Below are 23013 nucleotides of genomic sequence, written 5' to 3'. Positions count from 1 at the left end.
TGAATAGGTAACGAATAGGTAACAGGGTATAAAGCGAGCGCTGGAACGGGTACATGCGTGCTAATAGAGTCATTTCATCTCTAAGAACACATTGTTACCACCAGAGACATGGGTACAATTGAAAAACGATTTATTTCAAGGTGCAGCGTATAACCCGCGCATTAAAAGCGAATAGGGAACGAATCAGTAACAGGGTATTATCCGAGCGCTGGAACGAGTGCATACGCGCTAATAGGGGTATTTCATGTAAAAGAATACATTATTACCACCAGAGATATGAACTGAATTAAAAATCCTTTTCTAACAGGTGCAACGTATAAAAAAATGTATTATAAGCGAATAGGTAACGAATAGGTAACAGGGTATTAACCGAGCGCTGGAACAGGTACATGAGCGCTAATAGGGTAATTTCATCTCTAAGAACACATTGTTACCACCTGAGACATGGACATAATTGAAAATCCCTTTCTAACAGGTGAAACGTATAAAAAAATGTATTATAAGCGAATAGGTAACGAATAGGTAACGAATAGGTAACAGGGTATTAACCGAGCGTTGGAACGGGCACATGCCCGCTAATAGGGTCATTTCATCTCTAAGAACACATTCTTACCACCAGAGACCTGAACACAATTAAAAAACGATTTATTTCAAGGTGCACCGTATACCCCGCGCATTAAAAGCGAATAAGTAACGAATAGGTAACAGGTTATTTACCGAGCGCTGGAACGGGTACATGCGCTCTAATGGGGTCATTTCATCTCTAAGAACACATTCTTACCACCTGAGACCTGAACACAATTAAAAAACGATTTATTTCAAGGAGCACCGTATACCCCGCGCATTAAAAGCGAATAAGTAACGAATAGGTAACAGGTTATTTACCGAGCGCTGGAACGGGTACATGCGCTCTAATGGGGTCATTTCATCTCTAAGAACACATTGTTACCACCAGACATGAACACAATTAAAACACGATTTATTTCAAGTTGCAGCGTATACCCCGCGCATTAAAAGCGAATAGGTAACGAATAGGTAACAGGTTATTTACCGAGCGCTGGAACGGGTACATGCGCTCTAATGGGGTCATTTCATCTCTAAGAACACATTGTTACCGTCTGAGACCTGGACATAATTGAAAATCCTTTTCTAACAGGTGAAACGTATAAAAAAATGTATTATAAGCGAATAGGTAACGAATAGGTAACGAAAAGGTAACAGGGTATTAACCGAGCGCTGGAACGGGTACATGCACGCTAATAGGGTAATTTCATCTCTAAGAACACATTCTTACCACCAGAGACCTGAACACAATTAAAAAACGATTTATTTCAGGGTGCGCTGTATACCCCGCGCATTAAAAGCGAATAAGAAACGAATAGGTAACAGGTTATTTACCGAGCGCTGGAACGGGTACATGCGCTCTAATGGGGTCATTTCATCTCTAAAAACACATTGTTACTACCAGACATGAACACAATTAAAACACGATTTATTTCAAGGTGCAGCGTATACCCCGCGCATTAAAAGCGAATAGGTAACGAATAGGTAACAGGTTATTTACCGAGCGCTGGAACGGGTACATGCGCTCTAATAGGGTCATTTCATCTCTAAGAACACATTGTTACCACCTGAGACATGGACATAATTGAAAATCGTTTTCTAACAGGTGAAACGTATAAAAAAATGTATTTTAAGCGAATAGGTAACGAATAGGTAACGAATAGGTAACAGGGTATTAACCGAGCGCTGGAACGGGTACATGCGCGCTAATAGGGTCATTTCATCTCTAAGAACACATTCTTACCACCAGAGACCTTAACACAATTAAAAAACGATTTATTTCAAGGTGCACCGTATACCCCGCGCATTAAAAGCGAATAGGTAACGAATAGGTAACAGGTTATTTACCGAGCGCTGGAACGGGTACATGCGCTCTAATGGGGTCATTTCATCTCTAAGAACACATTCTTACCACCTGAGACCTGAACACAATTAAAAAACGATTTATTTCAAGGAGCACCGTATACCCCGCGCATTAAAAGCGAATAAGTAACGAATAGGTAACAGGTTATTTACCGAGCGCTGGAACGGGTACATGCGCTCTAATGGGGTCATTTCATCTCTAAGAACACATTGTTACCACCAGACATGAACACAATTAAAACACGATTTATTTCAAGTTGCAGCGTATACCCCGCGCATTAAAAGCGAATAGGTAACGAATAGGTAACAGGTTATTTACCGAGCGCTGGAACGGGTACATGCGCTCTAATGGGGTCATTTCATCTCTAAGAACACATTGTTACCGTCTGAGACCTGGACATAATTGAAAATCCTTTTCTAACAGGTGAAACGTATAAAAAAATGTATTATAAGCGAATAGGTAACGAATAGGTAACGAAAAGGTAACAGGGTATTAACCGAGCGCTGGAACGGGTACATGCGCGCTAATAGGGTAATTTCATCTCTAAGAACACATTCTTACCACCAGAGACCTGAACACAATTAAAAAACGATTTATTTCAAGGTGCACCGTATACCCCGCGCATTAAAAGCGAATAAGTAACGAATAGGTAACAGGTTATTTACCGAGCGCTGGAACGGGTACATGCGCTCTAATGGGGTCATTTCATCTCTAAGAACACATTTTTACTACCAGACATGAACACAATTAAAACACGATTTATTTCAAGGTGCAGCGTATACCCCGCGCATTAAAAGCGAATAAGTAACGAATAGGTAACAGGTTATTTACCGAGCGCTGGAACGGGTACATGCGCTCTAATGGGGTCATTTCATCTCTAAGAACACATTGTTACTACCAGACATGAACACAATTAAAACACGATTTATTTCAAGGTGCAGCGTATACCCCGCGCATTAAAAGCGAATAGGTAACGAATAGGTAACAGGTTATTTACCGAGCGCTGGAACGGGTACATGCGCTCTAATGGGGTTATTTCATCTCTAAGAACACATTGTTACCAACTGAGACATGGACATAATTGAAAATCCTTTTCTAACAGGTGAAACGTATAAAAAAAATGTATTTTAAGCGAATAGGTAACGAATAGGTAACAGGGTATTAACCGAGCGCTGGAACGGGTACATGCGCGCTAATAGGGTCATTTCATCTCTAAGAACACATTCTTACCACCAGAGACCTTAACACAATTAAAAAACGATTTATTTCAAGGTGCACCGTATACCCCGCGCATTAAAAGCGAATAGGTAACGAATAGGTAACAGGTTATTTACCGAGCGCTGGAACGGGTACATGCGCTCTAATGGGGTCATTTCATCTCTAAGAACACATTGTTACCACCTGAGACATGGACATAATTGAAAATCGTTTTCTAACAGGTGAAACGTATAAAAAAATGTATTTTAAGCGAATAGGTAACGAATAGGTAACGAATAGGTAACAGGGTATTAACCGAGCGCTGGAACGGGTACATGCGCGCTAATAGGGTCATTTCATCTCTAAGAACACATTCTTACCACCAGAGACCTTAACACAATTAAAAAACGATTTATTTCAAGGTGCACCGTATACCCCGCGCATTAAAAGCGAATAGGTAACGAATAGGTAACAGGTTATTTACCGAGCGCTGGAACGGGTACATGCGCTCTAATGGGGTCATTTCATCTCTAAGAACACATTCTTACCACCTGAGACCTGAACACAATTAAAAAACGATTTATTTCAAGGAGCACCGTATACCCCGCGCATTAAAAGCGAATAAGTAACGAATAGGTAACAGGTTATTTACCGAGCGCTGGAACGGGTACATGCGCTCTAATGGGGTCATTTCATCTCTAAGAACACATTGTTACCACCAGACATGAACACAATTAAAACACGATTTATTTCAAGTTGCAGCGTATACCCCGCGCATTAAAAGCGAATATGTAACGAATAGGTAACAGGTTATTTACCGAGCGCTGGAACGGGTAATTGCGCTCTAATGGGGTCATTTCATCTCTAAGAACACATTTTTACTACCAGACATGAACACAATTAAAACACGATTTATTTCAAGGTGCAGCGTATACCCCGCGCATTAAAAGCGAATAAGTAACGAATAGGTAACAGGTTATTTACCGAGCGCTGGAACGGGTACATGCGCTCTAATGGGGTCATTTCATCTCTAAGAACACATTGTTACTACCAGACATGAACACAATTAAAACACGATTTATTTCAAGGTGCAGCGTATACCCCGCGCATTAAAAGCGAATAGGTAACGAATAGGTAACAGGTTATTTACCGAGCGCTGGAACGGGTACATGCGCTCTAATGGGGTTATTTCATCTCTAAGAACACATTGTTACCACCTGAGACATGGACATAATTGAAAATCCTTTTCTAACAGGTGAAACGTATAAAAAAAATGTATTTTAAGCGAATAGGTAACGAATAGGTAACAGGGTATTAACCGAGCGCTGGAACGGGTACATGCGCGCTAATAGGGTCATTTCATCTCTAAGAACACATTCTTACCACCAGAGACCTGAACACAATTAAAAAACGATTTATTTCAAGGTGCATCATATACCCCGCGCATTAAAAGCGAATAGGTAACGAATAGGTAACAGGTTATTTACCGAGCGCTGGAACTGGTACATGCGCTCTAATGGGGTCATTTCATCTCTAAGAACACATTGTTACCACCTGAGACATGAACACAATTAAAACACGATTTATTTCAAGTTGCAGCGTATACCCCGCGCATTAAAAGCGAATAGGTAACGAATAGGTAACAAGATTATTTACCGAGCACTGGAACGGGTACATGAGCGCTAATAGGGTAATTTCATCTCTAAGAACACATTGTTACCACCTGAGACATGGACATAATTGAAAATCCTTTTCTAACAGGTGAAACGTATAAAAAAATGTATTATAAGCGAATAGGTAACGAATAGGTAACGAATGGATAACAGGGTATTAACCGAGCGCTGGAACGGGTACATGCGCGCTAATAGGGTCATTTCATCTCTAAGAACACATTCTTACCACCAGAGACCTGAACACAATTAAAAAACGATTTATTTCAAGGTGCACCGTATACCCCGCGCATTAAAAGCGAATAGGTAACGAATAGGTAACAGGCGATTTACCGAGCGCTGGAACGGGTACATGCGCTCTAATGGGGTCATTTCATCTCTAAGAACACATTGTTACCTTCTGAGACCTGGACATAATTGAAAATCCTTTTCTAACAGGTGAAACGTATAAAAAAATGTATTATAAGCGAATAGGTAACGAATAGGTAACGAATAGGTAACAGGGTATTAACCGAGCGCTGGAACGGGTACATGCGCGCTAATAGGGTAATTTCATCTCTAAGAACACATTCTTACCACCAGAGACCTGAACACAATTAAAAAACGATTTATTTCAAGGTGCACCGTATACCCCGCGCATTAAAAGCGAATAAGTAACGAATAGGTAACAGGTTATTTACCGAGCGCTGGAACGGGTACATGCGCTCTAATGGGGTCATTTCATCTCTAAGAACACATTGTTACCATCAGAGATATGAATTTAATTAAAAAACCTTTTCTAAAAGGTGCAACGTACAACAAACGTACTATAAGTGAATAGGTAACGAATAGGTAACGAATAGGTAACAGGGTATTAACCGATCGTTGGAACGAGTACATATGCGCTTATAGGGGTATTTCATCTATAAGAACACATTATTACCACCAGAGATATGAACACAATTGGAAATCCTTTTCTAAAACAAACTTTTTAAAAGCGAATTAGTAACGAATATTTAACAGGGTATTATCCGATCGCTGGAACGGATACAAATGCACTTATAGAGTTATATCACCTCTAAGAGCCCAAAAATCTTCCACCAGAGACAACAAAACAATTGAAAATCATGTTTTAAAAGGTGCAACATAAGATACACGTATTATAAGCGAATTATAAGCGAGTGATGGAACGAATTAAACAAGGTAATAGCATGCTCCGAAACGATGTACACCCTGCTTACATGTTTAACTCTACCACATTATGTAAGTATGTGCCTGTCCCTAGACAAGAGCCTGAAATTAAGTAGTTATCGTTTGTTTTTGTGTTACATATTTCCGTTTATTTTTTTGTATATGAAATACGGCCGTCAGTTTTGTTGTTTGAATTGTATGAGGTTGTCATGTCTGGGCCTTTTATAGGTGACTACACGGTTTGGGCTATGCTCATTGTTGAAGGCCGTACAGTGAACTATAGTTGATAATTTCTGTGTCATTTTGGTCTAATGTGGAGTGTTGTCTCATTGGTAATCATACCACATCTTCGTTTTTACGCAAGCGCTAACACGGTGATTTCATCCCGTCGAACCAAGATCCATCTTCAAACATACGGACATAAAGCAGTTAAAAGGTAGAACGTATAAAAAACAAGTAAGGAACAAATGCGTATCGAACATGAAGTAAAAGGATCGGTTGAGCACAAACACATATAAATAGGTCATAAAAAGATCATTTTACCTCAACCAATTCAGAACTATTACCATATGTAAGACTATTAACAACTAGATTTGTAATTGCTAGCAATAACGGAAGGCACCCCTTCCCCCTATTACCAGGTGAGCGACAGCCATTTTGACAATTCCAAAGTCAAAGAGAGCATCTACAGATGTCTAGTAACATTTTTGCAAAGATTAATTAAGTTTGAACATTTTGAATTTTTGATATTTTTGCTGTTTCCATGGTTACGGCGGCCATTTTGAAAATTCTAACTTCAAAATCCAACTCTGCCTATTTTTTTTTTTTTTTATTTTAGATTATTTATATGTTTAGGAGTTTAGTATGACGTTCATATTCACTGAACTAGTACACATTTTTATTTAGAGATCCGCCTCCTGATGTGGGATTTCTCGCTGTGTTGAAGACCCATTGATGGACTTCGGATGTACTTTTACTCTATAATCGGGTTGTTGTCTCTTTGAGCATTCCCCATGTCCATCCTATATTCTATTAACTAATGGTTTATAAATATTTTAAAAAAAATGTACATTTCTGATATCAAGTTTGAACTTGTAATAAGGGATTTTACAAAATTCTTAGCGATTGTATAAAATTCCTTATACTTCCTTATCACTTATTAATTCAGGCATTATTAAAAAAAATACCTATTCCTGATTTTAATTCATTCACTGTCACATATATACTGTATGTATTTTATCCCCCCCCCCCCTTTTCAAAAAAAAAACAAAACATATTTACCTACTCCTGAATTGAATCTTCGACTGTTCATGAGCTAAAAGTAAAAACAAATAAAAATAATATATATAAAGAATTCTTTGAAATTGTTAAACGTATTTCGAAACATTTATGAATGTCAATCCGTTTCTAGAACCATTCCGCAACGTTAAAGGATGCGGTATCTACCGAGGTTTAGGGACAGAGAGACATCTATAAGTTCAAGGAATTTTGACGCGGCTTAGGTGTTTTTGCAAACAATGAAGCAACGTCATAGAACGTTTCCGAGTTAACATCGACTTCCGCCCAAGTCAGTTGCGAAAAATTCGTCATTGCGTACAGATTTCTAGCAACCCGTTCTGCGATCTTTTACCGTTTATCGTTAATTATCGTATGACAGACTGTCCGATTGTGGATGAAAATCAACAATGGGTGAGTTGCTATATATACATTATTCATTTACATGCAATATCTTATCCGTATCTTCTTTATTTTATAGTTATACAATAATCCAATGCTTGTATATTGTTGAATACCGAAATTGGTTTTTAATTCTTTAAAAGAAAAATCTATATGTTACAAAAACAAATCCACAAAAAATAACGCAATGAGCTTTTTTTAAACTTCTTGTTAACAGTGGCGGCTCTAGAAATTTTCATAATTGGGGACCCACTGGCTGCCTAAGAGGGGGCCCGCTCCCTACAGTCTCCAGTGATTCCCCTATATAATCAACCAAATTATTTTCTCAAAAAGGGGGGGGCCTGCCCCCTCAATCCGCCTCTGGTTAATGCCTGCATACCATTAATCAGTTCATGTGCCAATATGAACAAACAAGGTTAGAAAAAAACAAAACTGTTTTTAATATTTTCTCGATATTTAAAATGCTTTACCTATAAAGGCGGTCTTTTTTTCAGTACTCCTTTTATTTAATGCCTGGGTACGATAAGTTATAAATTATTAAAACAGAACTTAAATTTGAAAATTATATTTCAGTTTTATCGTTAAAAAACACTGAAACTATGTAAATTTAGATGTGGCAATCACCGTTTGCCATGCAGTGGAGACAGGGAGGTGGCAAAATGTTCAAAGACCAGAGAGGCTATGTCACCTTTGTGAATCTGCTAATATCGGCGACGAACTCCATTATTTAATGTCTTGTCCTTTTTTTCAAAAAGAACGACCAGACTATTGTTAATATTCTTAAATTTAAAAATGAATTCACTACAGTCAATATTGTATTACTAGAAAAAATGGGTAGATTTGTAAACTATATATCAGTGAAAGTCTGTCCTCCTGGTTAAACTACATTTATTTATGTATATTTCACACATGCAAAATATGTTGTATTGTATATATTATCATCTCTGTAACTTTGTTATTTAGTTAATGAGAATAGAGATCTATCTATAAGAAACTTGAGCTTTCTCTTTATGATTTTGTTATGAAGGTATCAATATATTTTTATTCTGTATAGAATAGTTGTATAGGAAATGCTATTGTCAGCAAATTCTATTATTTGAAATCACCAAATTAGAACAGCATCAACAAGACTTGATACAGACGCAAAAAATACAAGTGGTGTGATATTCGGATTTTCGGAGCTGCTTTTTCTACTATAGTTTTGTAGTTATCATGACTAAGTTATACAGCTTGATGAACAGAGCGATCAACAGTCAGATTCATAGCACAGACATTTATTTTTCATTATTAATTTTTGCGACAGTTCGATATAGTTTGATATATTTTAAATTCCATAATGCATACCCATGTATTTTCCGACTTTGAACAAAATGTAATAATACAAAAATATATAGTATTAATCCTTTTTTTCAATAGTGATATTTATATATAGTCCCTTCTTAGTCAAATTGTTGAAATAACTTCTTTTACTACAAAAGCACTAATTCTATGTTGGGATAATGAATTTTGTAACTATATTATGCTGTTAACAGAATTGTTGGATACATTGCATAACAACGCTACACACCGTGTAACCTTTTTTTTATTATCATTCCATAATTTTGTTTCAATTTTTGAAGGATTTGAAAAAAAATTGTGTTGCATCCCTCTACTCTTTCACCGACCACACACAAGGGTGTCTCCGATTTCCAAGTATCATTATATCTTTCAGATATTCATGAGCATTGTAAACTATCTGGATATCTAATAGATATCATGAAAATCACTGGTCCTATGACACCAAAACGTAAGTATTTAGTAAAAACACGTATAGCTTTACCAAGCGGATAGAAATGACAAGTTTGAGTTAGATCTTGCTTCATATGTTGATATATGAAAATTCAAACCTTCAGTCATATCTTCACATTGCGAACTTTTACACTAACCTGTGCCCGAATGCACATTTCTAGTAAGTGTATCTAGATAAAATATGTGGTATGAGTGCTAATGAGACAACTCTCCATCCAAATCACAATTTATAAAAGTAAACTATAATAGGTCAAAGTATGGTCTTCAATACGGAGCCTTAGCTCAAAGTTAAACAACAATCTACAATTAAAGGGCCCAAACAATGGCTAGTGTAAAACCATTCAAACGGGAAAACAAACGGTATAATTTACATAAAAAACGAGAAACAACCACTGAACATCAGATTCCTAACTTAGGACCGATGCAAACATATTGAAGCGGATTTAAACGTTTTAACTGAATCAATAGTGTAAAATCACAACATAGAAAGACACACTATAAAGTATTGAAATGGCTTAAATCAATCAAATTATATCCCAGCTCCTTTGTTCTAACAGGGGTGATCTGAGTCGGATCACCCCAACCAGATCACCCCAGTTTGAGTTTCTTTGTTATGCATGCTTTCCTTTGTCCTGTAACATTTTGGCGGGAATGTCAAATCCACTATAAAACTTATAATTGTATACGGAAAAGACTATCAATCAAAATTCACGTAGAAAAAATCCAGTGTATATGCAGGGATTCGAACTCAAGACCTTTAGCACATCAAGCCACGACACATACCACTACACCAGGACGACTGCATACGAACTTACAGTAATTTAACATACTTAAAGGAAGCAAGATCTTTTTATAAGTGGGGTAGACCTTTATTCAGTGGGGTTTAAACCTTTTTCGTTAATAAATGAGTTGTCAGACTAATTGTTCAATTTGATTTTACACTTTTTCAAAAGTGGGAAGAGTCGGTAAACAAGAGTGGGGCGATATTTTTTATAAAGTGGCGATATAGTGTGGGCCGATTGGCAAGTGGGGAGAGTTGACATTGTTTGATATCTACTCATTGTGTTCGGGGGTCAAAAAGGGTATACATCATATAGTAATATATAAAGTATATTATTATGGTTGTGTGCGCGTTCTAAATTCGATTTTATGAATTGTAGACGGTTTTTCGTCCAATCCAAAACATCTGGGATGTAAAATAGTTATCCCATTCGGACTTGGTGTGTCAGTGTTACACTGACACACTGCGTCCTTGTGGGATAACTATTAAAGACATATTAACACAAGTGAATATACACTGAACGAATAAATTTAATCTATGTTACAATGTAAATACAAAATCAAATAAGGGGTGAATATTTAAAGTAATAGTATTACACTCACTGCTGTTAAATATTTTAAAAACAATTTCAGAAAAAAACATCTATAACCTTGTACAAAAATCCGCAATTTACAGAAATATACACAGATAAATGAAAATAATTTTGTTTTTAAGTCTACAGTTTAAATGGAGAAATGAATTATTTTTACATAATAAATGATATTGATGTTCATAGCATACTTACATTTTATTTTTTGAAAAAGGCAACATTGTTTCATAACTTTTCACTGTGCATCTTTAATTTATGACAACAATCACCAAAGAATAAGAGTTGACAGAATGATTTATTTTCCGTTTTTACAGAACTGAACATGTTTCAAGTTCTAATCAGGGACCAGGAGTTTAAACAGAATATTGCAGATGCAAGAAGAATAGCACACGAATGTTTAAGTTTGGTAAGTTTTGGTATGGTGAACGATATAATACTGTACATCTCCAAGGCTGTTATGCTACGAAATACGTCCATTATTTATGTTTTCTATTCTTAAAATTCAAATAATGAAGAAATGTTTAGTTACTAAGTTAAACAGTACATGGATAATAAAATGATTTATACCATGACAGTGGTATCATTTAATGTTTTAAGTTAAATAACACTATATTTGAGGCAACATTTTCAAATTTTGGAATTATGTTTCATGAACACAAATCCAACGGTCACACTTTACTAGTATATGGCGCAAAGGTTGATTAGAAATGAAAAAAAAATATCTATAATATTAATCCTTTAGTGCGCTCATTGTACTTTAACCTAGTTTTCAATATTTTTATTCCTTTTTTCAGGATTTCAATGACAACCGTTCACAGGCTGAGTTTAAGTCCAGTAGGAAGTACGAGTCCACCAAGGAGTCAGATGGAGACAAGTTGTTGAGAGCAACAGCCATCTTGCAGGATATCCTTCCGAAATACTTTGTTAGTCAATCAGAAAACAAAGAAATCCAAACCTATCAGACGTGTACTGTGGATGCCTCTGTACAAACAGAAAGTGATAATACAGTCAGTACCAACAAGTTGACAACATTGATGGGAGATGCATTAGTTAATGTACCAGGTATTATTGATACAATAAATACACCCTCCATTCTATTGTTATTAGTGAAGAAAAATTTCATTCTTGTATTTTTAACAGTTGATTTTTATTTTTGTTTGCTGTTATCGTTTATTTTCTGTGATAATTTCCTTATTCCAAGAGCAACCGAGACAAGCTTATTTTCTATAAACATTTGGTTTGGATATGTTAGTTTTTTTGTGGCTTATTTTATTCTATCAAAAGTTTTAGATTGTTACTTGAGTGGAGTTTTTTTTTTTACCGTGTAATCTTTTTTTTTTTTGGTTTTCAGATCATGCAGTTGTTTATATCAAGAATTTCTTACAGTCAGCACTGAATGGAATAGTCAATAATAGCACAATGGTAAGAATAATATAGTAATAAAAAAAACAATACCTGATTAGGACACTAAACTATTTAAAACGAACCAACATCATTACAGAAATGATAATGACTAGATAAGATATACTGCTTAAACATCTGACATCTATGTGAAATCACGGTATACGTAATTATGTCTTGTAAACATGTTTTATGGAAATGTCGTTTAAACAGTCTATTTGACATCGATAATAGCCAGGAAAATTGTTTAATATGAAAACAATTCGTTTTTTTACTTTTCAAAATGTTGGCATAGATTTTTTTCTTCTACCCCAAAACCACCATTAATTCGTACAAATATGTTGGTTGTATTATAGACAAATCTGATTGATCAGCAAGAAAATCACGGAGATCCAGGAATTGATAGCTCGGATGACAATATACAGAGCATATCACCACCCACCACTTTTGAATATTTTTCTTCTGAGGAAGATCTTCGGGATACAGACACACATCAAACCAAATATGCCTCATCAGGAAGCCAAATGTATAGGTCTGAGATACAGAGAGGCGACTTCACACCTACCGGATCCTGCATGTCTCATCCTTCCACCTTGTCTTACTATACGACCATTAGTGCTATTCCATACAACTGGGCAGCCCATGCGACAGACTCTTATGATGATTTAGCAGATGATGAGTATCTTCAAACAAATCTGGTTGTGCCTAAGTTAGATCTTCGCTATATAAACGAAAATCCTCCAGTGATATCCGATCTTGATACCGACAGCTCTATGTGGTCCATCAGCTCTTGTGGGTCAGAGAGAGCTTTCAAGAATTGGCTGAAGAAGCATGACATGTACAATTCAACAGATTCAGACAGTGTTCCCTCGGCCATTCTAAGAGCTCCAGTAGGGGAAAATAAAACTGACAAAGAGGATTATAAAATGTCATTTGATGACGCTTACTCTAAAGGTAATTTACATCAGTATTATATTAACTAGTTTGTGCGTTATTTAAAACAATCACAGGTTTTATCTACCAATTGCTTCAAAAGCCTGGTTATGTTATTAACAGTTAATTATTTGATACATTCGAACATACTTAGCAAAAACCGGGCTGTTTCTTTAAATAAGAAAAAAACATAATTGAATTTATAGTGTGTGATAACATTGTGTGAGGGAATTCGACGTTTGCTGTACCACTGTTCACTCCAACGCAATTTATGACAATACCACTGCATCAATCTGTATGATTATTTTTGCAGTGTTTTAAAAAATGATTTTACTTTGTTGTCGCGTATTATTTTTGAAACATTCAATGTTTTAAAAAGGCGAATTTTCTGTATAAAGTCAATAATTATGTTGACTTTTGAAGCCCAAACTTTCTACAGCCTTAAATACGCAAATAAAAGATCCAAAAACTATACCAATACAGAACGACATGTTTATGGAATTATAGCAAATCTTTTGGTTTACAAATTTTTATTCGTTATTGCAAAATAATGAACTTAAAATATCTGACATTTTCTCCCTACCCAGTTTACCCCTAATATTTTTTATGATGTGGACTGGTCATTGTTATTAATTCGTACGCAATTTGATTGGATTAACTTGTAATTAGTTTACCTTCAAACTTGTTTATGCTTTTCATACATGACTATTGATAATAAGAACGTGCATGTATGTGTACGGTAACTAAAATGACCTTCAAACTGGACACTGGACGAGTCAATATTATGTTTTATCAATGAAAGTTAAGGTATGAAAGGTAAGAATTGCCACTTCTTCTATTTTCACAAAATTTTCCGACTACACAGTTGATAGATTATTTTTTAAAAGCCTATTGTGGAGATAAAAGAGAAAGTTTACAAATAAGACGTTTTGTTCCATTAAACAAGTCATTTTCTTAAGAGAAATGCCGAAATACATTTTACGCACAGCTACGGCAGGTAAAGTTATTAGTTATCATAACAAAAAAAAGCATTATTCAGTCTCATTGGAATATGTTAATTACAATAACTCCCAAACTTAAGTAGTAGGTATATGAAGTGAAAATATGTCCGATCTGCCTATTTTTGGACATCAAAAGTCAATACGATCGTTTTAAAGTCAATTTCGTCTACCTCACAAAATCTTGTTAGGCACTATAATTGTATAACTCTCTGTTGCTGAAATCCAACACTGTTGTACCGACACAGATTTAAGCGCTTTATTGATACTGATTTTATCTTAGTTCTTAGATACTAGTCTATTATGTTATTTCTATTCTTTCTTATCTTTTACTTGATATAAAAATTTAAAAGATAAAAAATTACATCTACTTATATTTTTCAATCAGTTTTCCGTCTCTTTTTCTACAGCAAGTAAAATTGAGAATGGAAATGGGGAATGTGTCAAAGAGACAACAACTCGACCAAATAAAAAACAACAGCAGAGGGTCACCAACAGGTCTTCAATGTAGCGAGAAATTCCCGCACCCGGAGGCGTCCTTCAGTAACTGTTTTGACATTCAAATATTTATTCATAAATATAGCGGTCGTTTAATATTATTTTATAGAACATAATAAGAAATGTGATATTTCTAATCCTGGTTCAGAACGTACAGCTCAAGAGAAAGTTTATATAACGAATGAAATAGATGAAAAAGAACAGGCTTATAAACGTACCATTTTAGGAAGACTGAATGAGAAATGGAAACAAGACTTACAATTGGCTAAGACTCCCGGAAACATATTTAACGAAAGGAGCATGGAAATATTTTCTGACAAGTCTGATGTACTTGATACTGACAGGTCAGTATCAGAATTAAGTTCATGCCAAATCTATGATGACTTTGAATATTGGCTTAATACCGAAGAAAGTTATAAGCAGGATGAACTAAACAATAGTGACGCATGCGATAAAGACAACATGGAACTTGAAATTGCTAACTGTCAGAAAGCAGTAAATGGTGAACTTAGGAATCAAACATTTTTGGCAATTGCAAACGAAGTATCTTCTTCTGACACAGATGAAATGACTGCAAGAGAAGAGGCAGATAAAAAGAGGCGCACACTCAAATCCGCTTATTGGGTCCTAGCCGTTGATGTATACTTAAAACGGAAGAAAGCACTGAAGGATAGCGAGGGCTTATTTCAGATTGGACCTATATGTGATATTCTTAGAGAAAAATGATATATCAAAGGATAACCAGGATACTAAAAACAAAGAAACGACAACAAATGAACATATCAATGATGTTGACTCTAAACGAAACGAAACTTATGAGGAGAAATATAATGACGACAATTCAGAAAGTTCTGTTGCAGAAACAGTTGATTCGGAATACCCTTCGTATGAATCAGATTTCAGCGAAGAACTATATGGAGGGGATTCCGAAATACACATAGTAACTAGATGTCAACTAGCTGTTGAACAGAAAGATGTTTGTGACCAGAAGCAAGAACCGATTTATAATCAAGAAACAGAAAGCAAATCAAATGGAACCAAAATGATGAAAGATGTTGTGGTTGAAAGCCTTAAAAAAGACGATGGTGGAGCAACAGACAATGCCTATACCAGAGTTGATTTAATTGATGATAGAGAGGCTAAAACAAGAAATAGTATATTAGGTATGAGACATTTTTTAATAAATTTATATTTTTTAGCCCTAGTCATTTGAACTTTACATTTAATTTAGTCTTTGAAAACTTTGCTTCCTTAGAAATGGCAAAGACTGCTTCATTAAAAGCAATAATCCCATTGTAACAGTTCACGCAACAACAAAAAAACAACACCTCAGTAGACCAGCATACTTAATTGACACAATTTTGCATATTGTTTTTTTGATTTTCCAGGAAAAGGACAAAACTTACAACAAATAGATTCTATTGATAATTCGAAAGCTGAGAACCAATGCTTTGACGACGATGATCTGCCCTCTGATGGTGTGTATTTGAAAAAAGATCAAAATGCAAATGAAGACGAATCGTTTACTGTTAGCAGTGCATCATTTGACAGTTTCTTTGGTTATGATAATCCAGATAGTGAAGAAGATCATTTGTCAAACGAAAATGATGAAAACCTAATGGAAAACAGACCGCAAAGTTTCAAAATGAATGAAAAATCAGTGGAAGTCATCACAGGTGGGTTAACATTTCACAAAATATAATGATTTCTAGCATGTGGTGATTTCTTTTATTGTTGTGTTGATCCAGAACATGGTCTATCTATACTAACGGAGCTTGTCTAGAAGACTTTCTGTGTTCAGTACAATCAAGTAGTTTATACATTTATTCAGAATAAGCAGGCTTTTTTAATTGTATATATAATTTTTAAAAAAGAGTAATAAAGAGAGCAATCTTTATTTAGACTCTGGGTGATAGCTGTCTCTTGCGAAATCATACTCTAGCTGGTTATTTATTTATTTTTTCAGAAACTAAGTGCAAAATTGATACAGAAAGTGTTGCTGATGAAGGCGGATCATTGAGACAGAATGTATCTAAAGATTCTACTTCAATAATGTCAATGGAAACCAACAGTAAAGACAATACAATAAATCGTCATATTAAAGGATCAATCTTACAAATTCCTTTGGTTTCTGAAGAAACGGAATTGTATAGCACCATTGATAACAGTGAACTTACAGGATTGAATAGCAGAAAAATAATAATGCCCAAAAGAAGTAGGAGTCAGAACGACAACGAACGCCATCATGATACATGCTTTTCTGAACAGGATATAAACAATTTGAATGAGTTGGTTTCCAATGTAAGTAAGATATCCAGATTAATGAAACAGCACAGCAATACTGAAAGTGAGGATCAACTACAATCAAGCAAACAGAATGTTGAGAAATCTATAGTAACTAATAGTGATGATGTTACAACTGTAAGCAGCGCTTTAAGAGAAAGACAATTTGAAAGTGAAAACCTGATGAAAGAAAAAGAAGGTATGGTAACAATTTCATTTAAAGGAACTATTAGTATATGTATTCTACTAACATTGTGGACTATTTTCAAAATTGCATCTCATGCACACACATTAAGAATCGTAAATATTGTAATCGATTCTCAAAACTAGATATTATGAAATTTCAAAGAGCATATGGGTCAATATTATTTTTGCGATTACGTCTCTGGATATATTACATATTTTCTCACTTCAATAACTCTTTAATTTTGTTTCCTAATCATTGCAAAACCTTTATTTGTTAAGTTGATTCGTTAGGTAAAGTTGAGCTCTTATATTGTTAACGTTTCCATTGAAGCTATTGAACCAAGAGATTCTAGTGGTAAAATGGAAGTCTACGGGCGCTATCTGTCATAAAATATATGTGTCACTAATAACTATAGTGGTAAAGTGGAAGTCTACGGGCGCTCTGTCATAAAATATATGTGTCACTAATAACTATAGATATATTCCTGTTGATATTAAACACAGCCTTGTCTTTATTTCTCGATTATGCATCACAATATTTTATTTGTAAAAAAAAGTAAAATGAAAATCACTTAAACACTAACTCTGATGAAAATTCAAAACGGAAAGTCCAAAATCAAATGATAAAACCAAATGACATCAAACGAATAGGCGACAACTGTCATATTCCTGGCTTGGTACAGGCATTTTCAAATGTAGAAAATGATGTATCAAATGCTTGTATGGCTTATGATACATTGAATATTCCTGTTATAATCCTTCAGTTGAATTAATTCATTCTGTTCATTCTGTTCTTCGTTTTTCTTTTCTTTGTTATCAAACAACTTAGAGCATGCTTAAATCTCTAGTATCATTGTAGGAACAGAGATGCAAGTTGAGAGCAATTTAGAAAATAGCCTGTCAGAAAGAAATGACATTTCGAAGAAATGTTTTCACAATGAAGCAATTGGTTTATTTCATGATAATGCACTGTTTAACAAAAAGGCAGATCCATATTTTACAAGCAAAACACCAGGTAGTAGAGTGTTATTTAATGGGGCATTGGTTATTTCGGATGGAGGCGGCGACGCAATATCTGATGATGGGTCAGTTATAGATATGCCAGAAGAAGAACTGACAAAATGGAAAACATCTAAGAACAAAATCAACAATAAAGTTAGTCAAATAGAAAGTAACAAACATCTTGGTGATATAATTACTAGTACACCATACGCTGAGAAAAAGGCCATAGGACTAGAGAAAACTGAAATTGGAATATATCCATGTGAACCATTTAACCAAGCGTACGATCATTTAAAAACTCCGTCACAACCTTTATTAGCCCCTCTTTTTTCTCTTCCTCGTCGAGGGATGCTGGATCCACTCTTCCCTATTCAGGAAACGATTGATAAAAAAGATAGCAACACTAAATCGGGCAAGAAGAAATCAAAAAAGAAGAAAAGGATTAAAGCAAATGTCATAAAAAAAGAATCAATGCAATGGCCAGAACCAAAACCAGCCGAAACCGAAACGCACTGTGATTCCAGTACCGGTTCGTTCTCAATGCCATCATTTGAATTGGCAGAGGATATACAATTATCAAGCAATGAGAATTTAAACGGGTCAGATAAGAAATTTAACGTGGATTCAAACGACCACTTATCAAGTACTTCCCTTAAACATGTTCGATTCAAGGAAGATGTTGAAGTATTCTATATAGATCCATACCAGAGTTCCGATATCCAATCAGCCGAGAATCGTGTCAACAATAAAGATCATATCTCAGAACAGCCATTACAATCTCCAGACGAAAAGAGGAAAAGAAACGATGATGATGACTGCAGTGATATGTCAAGCGATTCTTTTGCTCGGAGTAACTTTCGCAATGAAATGGATAGAAAGATGAATGACGATTTTATTATAGATTCATACGAAAGCTCCGATTCAGGTTAACTTTTTGTATATAATTATATTATTTGTTTTCAATAATGTTGTTTTTTGTGTTGTTTTTTTATTAATATTATTTGTTTTCAATGTTGTTTTTTTAATATATTATTTGTTTTCAATATTGTTCTTTTTGTGTATAATTACATATTATTAATTTTGTTCTCAATGTTGTTTTTTGTATATATCATTTGTTTTCAATGTTGTTTTGTATTGCTATTTGTTTTCTATAATATTTGTTTTTGTATATAATATTTGTTTTAAATGTTGTTTTTTTTTGTATATATCATTTGTTTTCAATGTTGTTTTTGTAAAAATAATTTGTTTTCAATGTTGTTTTATGTATATATCATTTGTTTCAATATTGTTTTTTTTTGTGTATACTATTTGTTTTCAATGTTGATTTCTGTATATGTTATTTGTTTTTAATGTTGTTTATTTTATATATTATTTGTTTTTAATGGTTTTTGTTTTGGCATATATCAATTTTTTTCAATAATGTTGGTTTTTTTTTGTATATATTAATTGTTTTCAATAATGTTGTTTTTTTGTATATATTATTTGTTTTCAATGTTGTTTTCTTTTTTGTTAACATTATTTGTTTTCAATGTTGTATTTTGTATTTATTATTGTTTTTTTGTATATAATATTTGTTTTAAATGTTTTTTTTTTTGTATATATCCTTTGTTTTCAATGTTGTTTATTGTATATATGATTTGTTTTCAATGTTGTTTTGTATTGTTATTTGTTTTCAATGCTGTTTTTTGTAGATATTATTTGTTTTCAATGTTGTTTTTGGTAGATATTATTTGTTTTCAATAATGTTATTTTTTGTGTATATATTATTATTTTCAATGTTGTTTTTTTGTATATATTTGTTTTAAATGTTGTTTTTCATATATATTATTTGTTTTCAATGGGTTTTTTTTGTATATATATTTGTTTGTTGTCAATGTTGTTTTTTGTATATATTACTTGTTTTCAATAATGTTATTTTTTTGTATATATTATTTGTTTTCAATGTTGTTTTTTGTATTTATTATTTGTCTTCAATATTGTTTTATGTCTATATCATTTGTTTTCAATGTTGTTTTTTGTATATATTATTTGTTTTCAATGTTGCCTTTTGTATATATTATTTGTTTTCAAAAGAAAAGATGATTTTATTCAATTAAATTGTTTATAGTATATTTGATTTGGTTTTTTTTATAAATAATTATTATAAACTTTTTCCAAAGTGTTTTATTGGACTAAGGAAACAGCATTCAGGCATTAAAAGAAGTTAACCAAGACATGAATTTATAGATGCATGATTTAGGAATTGGACATTTGACAAAAGAAATATTAAAGAATTGGGAGATTCATTATAAGGCAAATATCCACAAGAGTCCAAACGACATGGATGTCAGCAACTATTGGTCAGCATGCGACCTTGACGATGAAAAACACAGTCAGGTTTTAAGGCAACCACATGACATAATTGTTAATCTTTATAAATGAGAGAATCTCGGAATAACAATTTTAACTGAATAAAAGTTAGTATTTAACGCCTGTTGAAAAATATGCGAACTTGTCCCCGAGTTAAAAAAAACATAGTTATGTGTAAAACATTACAATACAAGATGCTGAGAACGGCTGTCGTTTTGGGACATGTTTTCAAAGTATGTGCTCTTTGTTAACTTATGGGATTATTTGTCAATTCAAGATTACGCCCAATAAATAGAAAAATAAGGAGATGAGGTATGATTACCATTGAGACAGCTATCTACAAGAGTTCAAGTGAAGTGGATATAAGCAATTCTATGTCACCGTTTGGCCTTCACCTATAATTTATTCTCCGTATATTCTTTCGTAAAGTCCCTCACATGAAACAATTCAAACGAGAAAACTATTAACGGTTTTATTCATAACAGTAAAATTGACGAAAAGATATACATTACAAGACAGGAATTACCAACGACTGAATTGTAGGTTTCTGAAGTCAATCAAATATATTCACGCAATCAAACCGTACAGAAAGTGAAATAAGCACAACGTAGGGAAGCTTCTTATATATTCTTGTAATGTACCACTGTTCACAATTCCTCGTTTTATATATTTGATTAAGAGCAAAGGCAATTGTCTCAGAACTTTTCTGTTTATGTATCTTAATAAAACACAGGTATAAAGAAAAATAATTCTGAGACAAGAGTTAGAAATATACTTAGTGTTTTTTTATTATAATGTATTGTTAGAAAGTTATTTGATATAAATGTATTGATATAAGTGTAGCGACAAATAAAAGATAGGTTCCTATTTTTTTCCTTTAATGGATCGGTATGATAACTGCAGCCTAAAACGATTTTTGAATTTTGCAAAGACCATATCTTAATCCAATTTCTTTTTTTGCTCGGTCGTAACCTTTTTCTGGTGTGCATATTTTTTTATATATATATAAAATGGATGGAAAAAGACATCTAAAACAGATTAGCCGAAATGGTGTTGTCAGGTCACAAACGCACTCTCCTCGTTTTGTAAAAAATGGTGTAAAAAGGTACATAATACGCCTATTTCCAGAATAAGAAATAAACTTCAAGAACTGATTGAGTTTGTACCGGTCGACAAAACAGCCAACAATATGGTGGTGGTTTGCCGAAAATACTACACGGACGTTCTTAGGAATAAAAGAAGCTTTTTTTAAATAGGCAGAATCCAAGACATGTCTTATATACCAAATGGTATTGCTGCTTTCGAAGAATGTGGTCGTATAATACAAAATGGACCTGATGATATTGACATTAATGCGGAGACAGCAAATTCATGGTTAGAAAAACCTTCAGCTCTTTGGCTAAAGCTGTACTTCAGTATTACAACGATTCACCGAACACCCTCATAACCTCCATTAATGTTAAAAAACGAAGACTAAAGAGATATTTGTCGTTGGATGATTATAATACCAATATTATTATAATCAAAAAAGTAAAATCACAAAAAAACTGAACTCTGCGGAAAATTCAAAACGGAAAGCCCCTAATCAAATGGCAAAATCAAATTATAAAACACACCAAACGAATGGACAACAACTGTCATATTCCTGACTTGGTATAGGCATTTTCAAATGTAGAAAATGGTGGATTTAACCTGGTTTTATTTTTTTTCAAACTTGCAAATACTGAAGCTTTGTGGTTCAAAACGGGATCCGCATCAAAGTAAGAAGACGGTAGGCTTTTCGTACTAGTATATGAAATATGTCGGTCGTTTTGACCTTCAATCTGTAATATACTGCTAGCTACACATGTCCTGTCAGGTTGCGACACACATTTATCCTTTTTTGGTCTAGGTAAGAAGTTGACGATCAGCTTTTGCAGAGAGAAGCAGAAAATTTTCAAACTATTCCTATAATGTTTTTCAACGGATGTACAGGAAACCGCCGTTAACTTAGTAAAGGTCTTAATAATGAATATGAATTTGTCGCATTATTGTATGCTCCCAAGGGAACGTTCGGGATCTTTACTATGCGCTATACAAGCTAAGGGTGAAATTTGCCTCCACAAAGGATGCTTATCTTGTTATAATTCTCCAATGTGAAAACTCGTCCATATATGCTTCTGTAAGGCGCAACCTTGTAAAACCTCAAATAAGTAGAGCTTAAATCTACGGTCACCCTAAATTTTCATGGCTTATCAAGACGTTTACCTGTGTACGTATATTGCAGAATGAGCTTTCTTCGCTCAATGTTTGCAGGGGACTTTTTTGGGACTCATATTACTAGGTTTTCCGCTGCAATTATATTAACAGTAAAAAAGTAAAGTCATTTAAGGATCATGATTTTATTTTTAAAATCTATCATGAGTGTATTATATTTTTAGACAACGTACAAAGAAATATCAGTAAGACTAACAAGGTGTTGTTAATCTAACATTGTTCACACCCAATAAACTGTGAAAATATTGAAGAGCCTTCTTTTCTCAATGTTTGCAGGGGAGGTATTGTGGGTCATGTCACTAGGTTTT

General features: G+C 34.1%; 2 protein-coding genes across 3 annotated transcripts; both read left to right on the top strand.

Moving 5' to 3' along the window:
* Positions 1-7292: 7292 nt before the first annotated feature.
* On the top strand, positions 7293-18539 carry LOC139514340 (uncharacterized). Of its 2 annotated transcripts, XM_071303440.1 has the most exons (10): positions 7295-7653; positions 9353-9427; positions 11114-11205; positions 11594-11861; positions 12151-12221; positions 12557-13154; positions 14739-15792; positions 16018-16305; positions 16596-17111; positions 17958-18539. In XM_071303440.1, exons 1-7 carry the CDS (start codon positions 7650-7652, stop codon positions 15353-15355), a joined length of 1725 nt encoding a protein of 574 aa, XP_071159541.1. In that variant the 5' UTR covers positions 7295-7649; the 3' UTR covers positions 15356-15792; positions 16018-16305; positions 16596-17111; positions 17958-18539. The 2 variants fall into 2 exon arrangements, with proteins under 2 accessions (XP_071159542.1, XP_071159541.1); XM_071303441.1 differs by lacking the exons at positions 16018-16305; positions 16596-17111; positions 17958-18539 and having other exon boundaries at positions 7293-7653; positions 14778-15675.
* On the top strand, positions 15672-19030 carry LOC139515299 (putative leucine-rich repeat-containing protein DDB_G0290503). Its single transcript, XM_071304867.1, has 4 exons — positions 15672-15792; positions 16018-16305; positions 16596-17111; positions 17958-19030. The coding sequence occupies exons 1-4, from the start codon at positions 15672-15674 to the stop codon at positions 19028-19030; spliced, it is 1998 nt and encodes a 665-aa protein (XP_071160968.1).
* Positions 19031-23013: the final 3983 nt, after the last annotated feature.

The sequence above is a fragment of the Mytilus edulis genome, chromosome 3, assembly GCF_963676685.1.
Source record: "Mytilus edulis chromosome 3, xbMytEdul2.2, whole genome shotgun sequence".
Classification (NCBI taxonomy): Eukaryota; Metazoa; Mollusca; class Bivalvia; order Mytilida; family Mytilidae; genus Mytilus; species Mytilus edulis.
This window is presented reverse-complemented; position numbering and strand designations above follow the sequence as displayed.

Excerpts from the sequence above, each read along its gene's own strand:
- LOC139515299 (XM_071304867.1), top strand. The coding sequence starts at position 15,672 with ATGATGAAAGATGTTGTGGTTGAAAGCCTTAAAAAAGACGATGGTGGA. Across the intron at positions 15,793-16,017 it reads AACAAGAAATAGTATATTAG|GAAAAGGACAAAACTTACAA; the intron begins GTATGAGACATT and ends TTGATTTTCCAG. Across the intron at positions 16,306-16,595 it reads ATCAGTGGAAGTCATCACAG|AAACTAAGTGCAAAATTGAT; the intron begins GTGGGTTAACAT and ends TTATTTTTTCAG.
- LOC139514340 (XM_071303440.1), top strand. Across the intron at positions 9,428-11,113 it reads TGGTCCTATGACACCAAAAC|AACTGAACATGTTTCAAGTT; the intron begins GTAAGTATTTAG and ends CCGTTTTTACAG. Across the intron at positions 11,862-12,150 it reads TGCATTAGTTAATGTACCAG|ATCATGCAGTTGTTTATATC; the intron begins GTATTATTGATA and ends TTTGGTTTTCAG.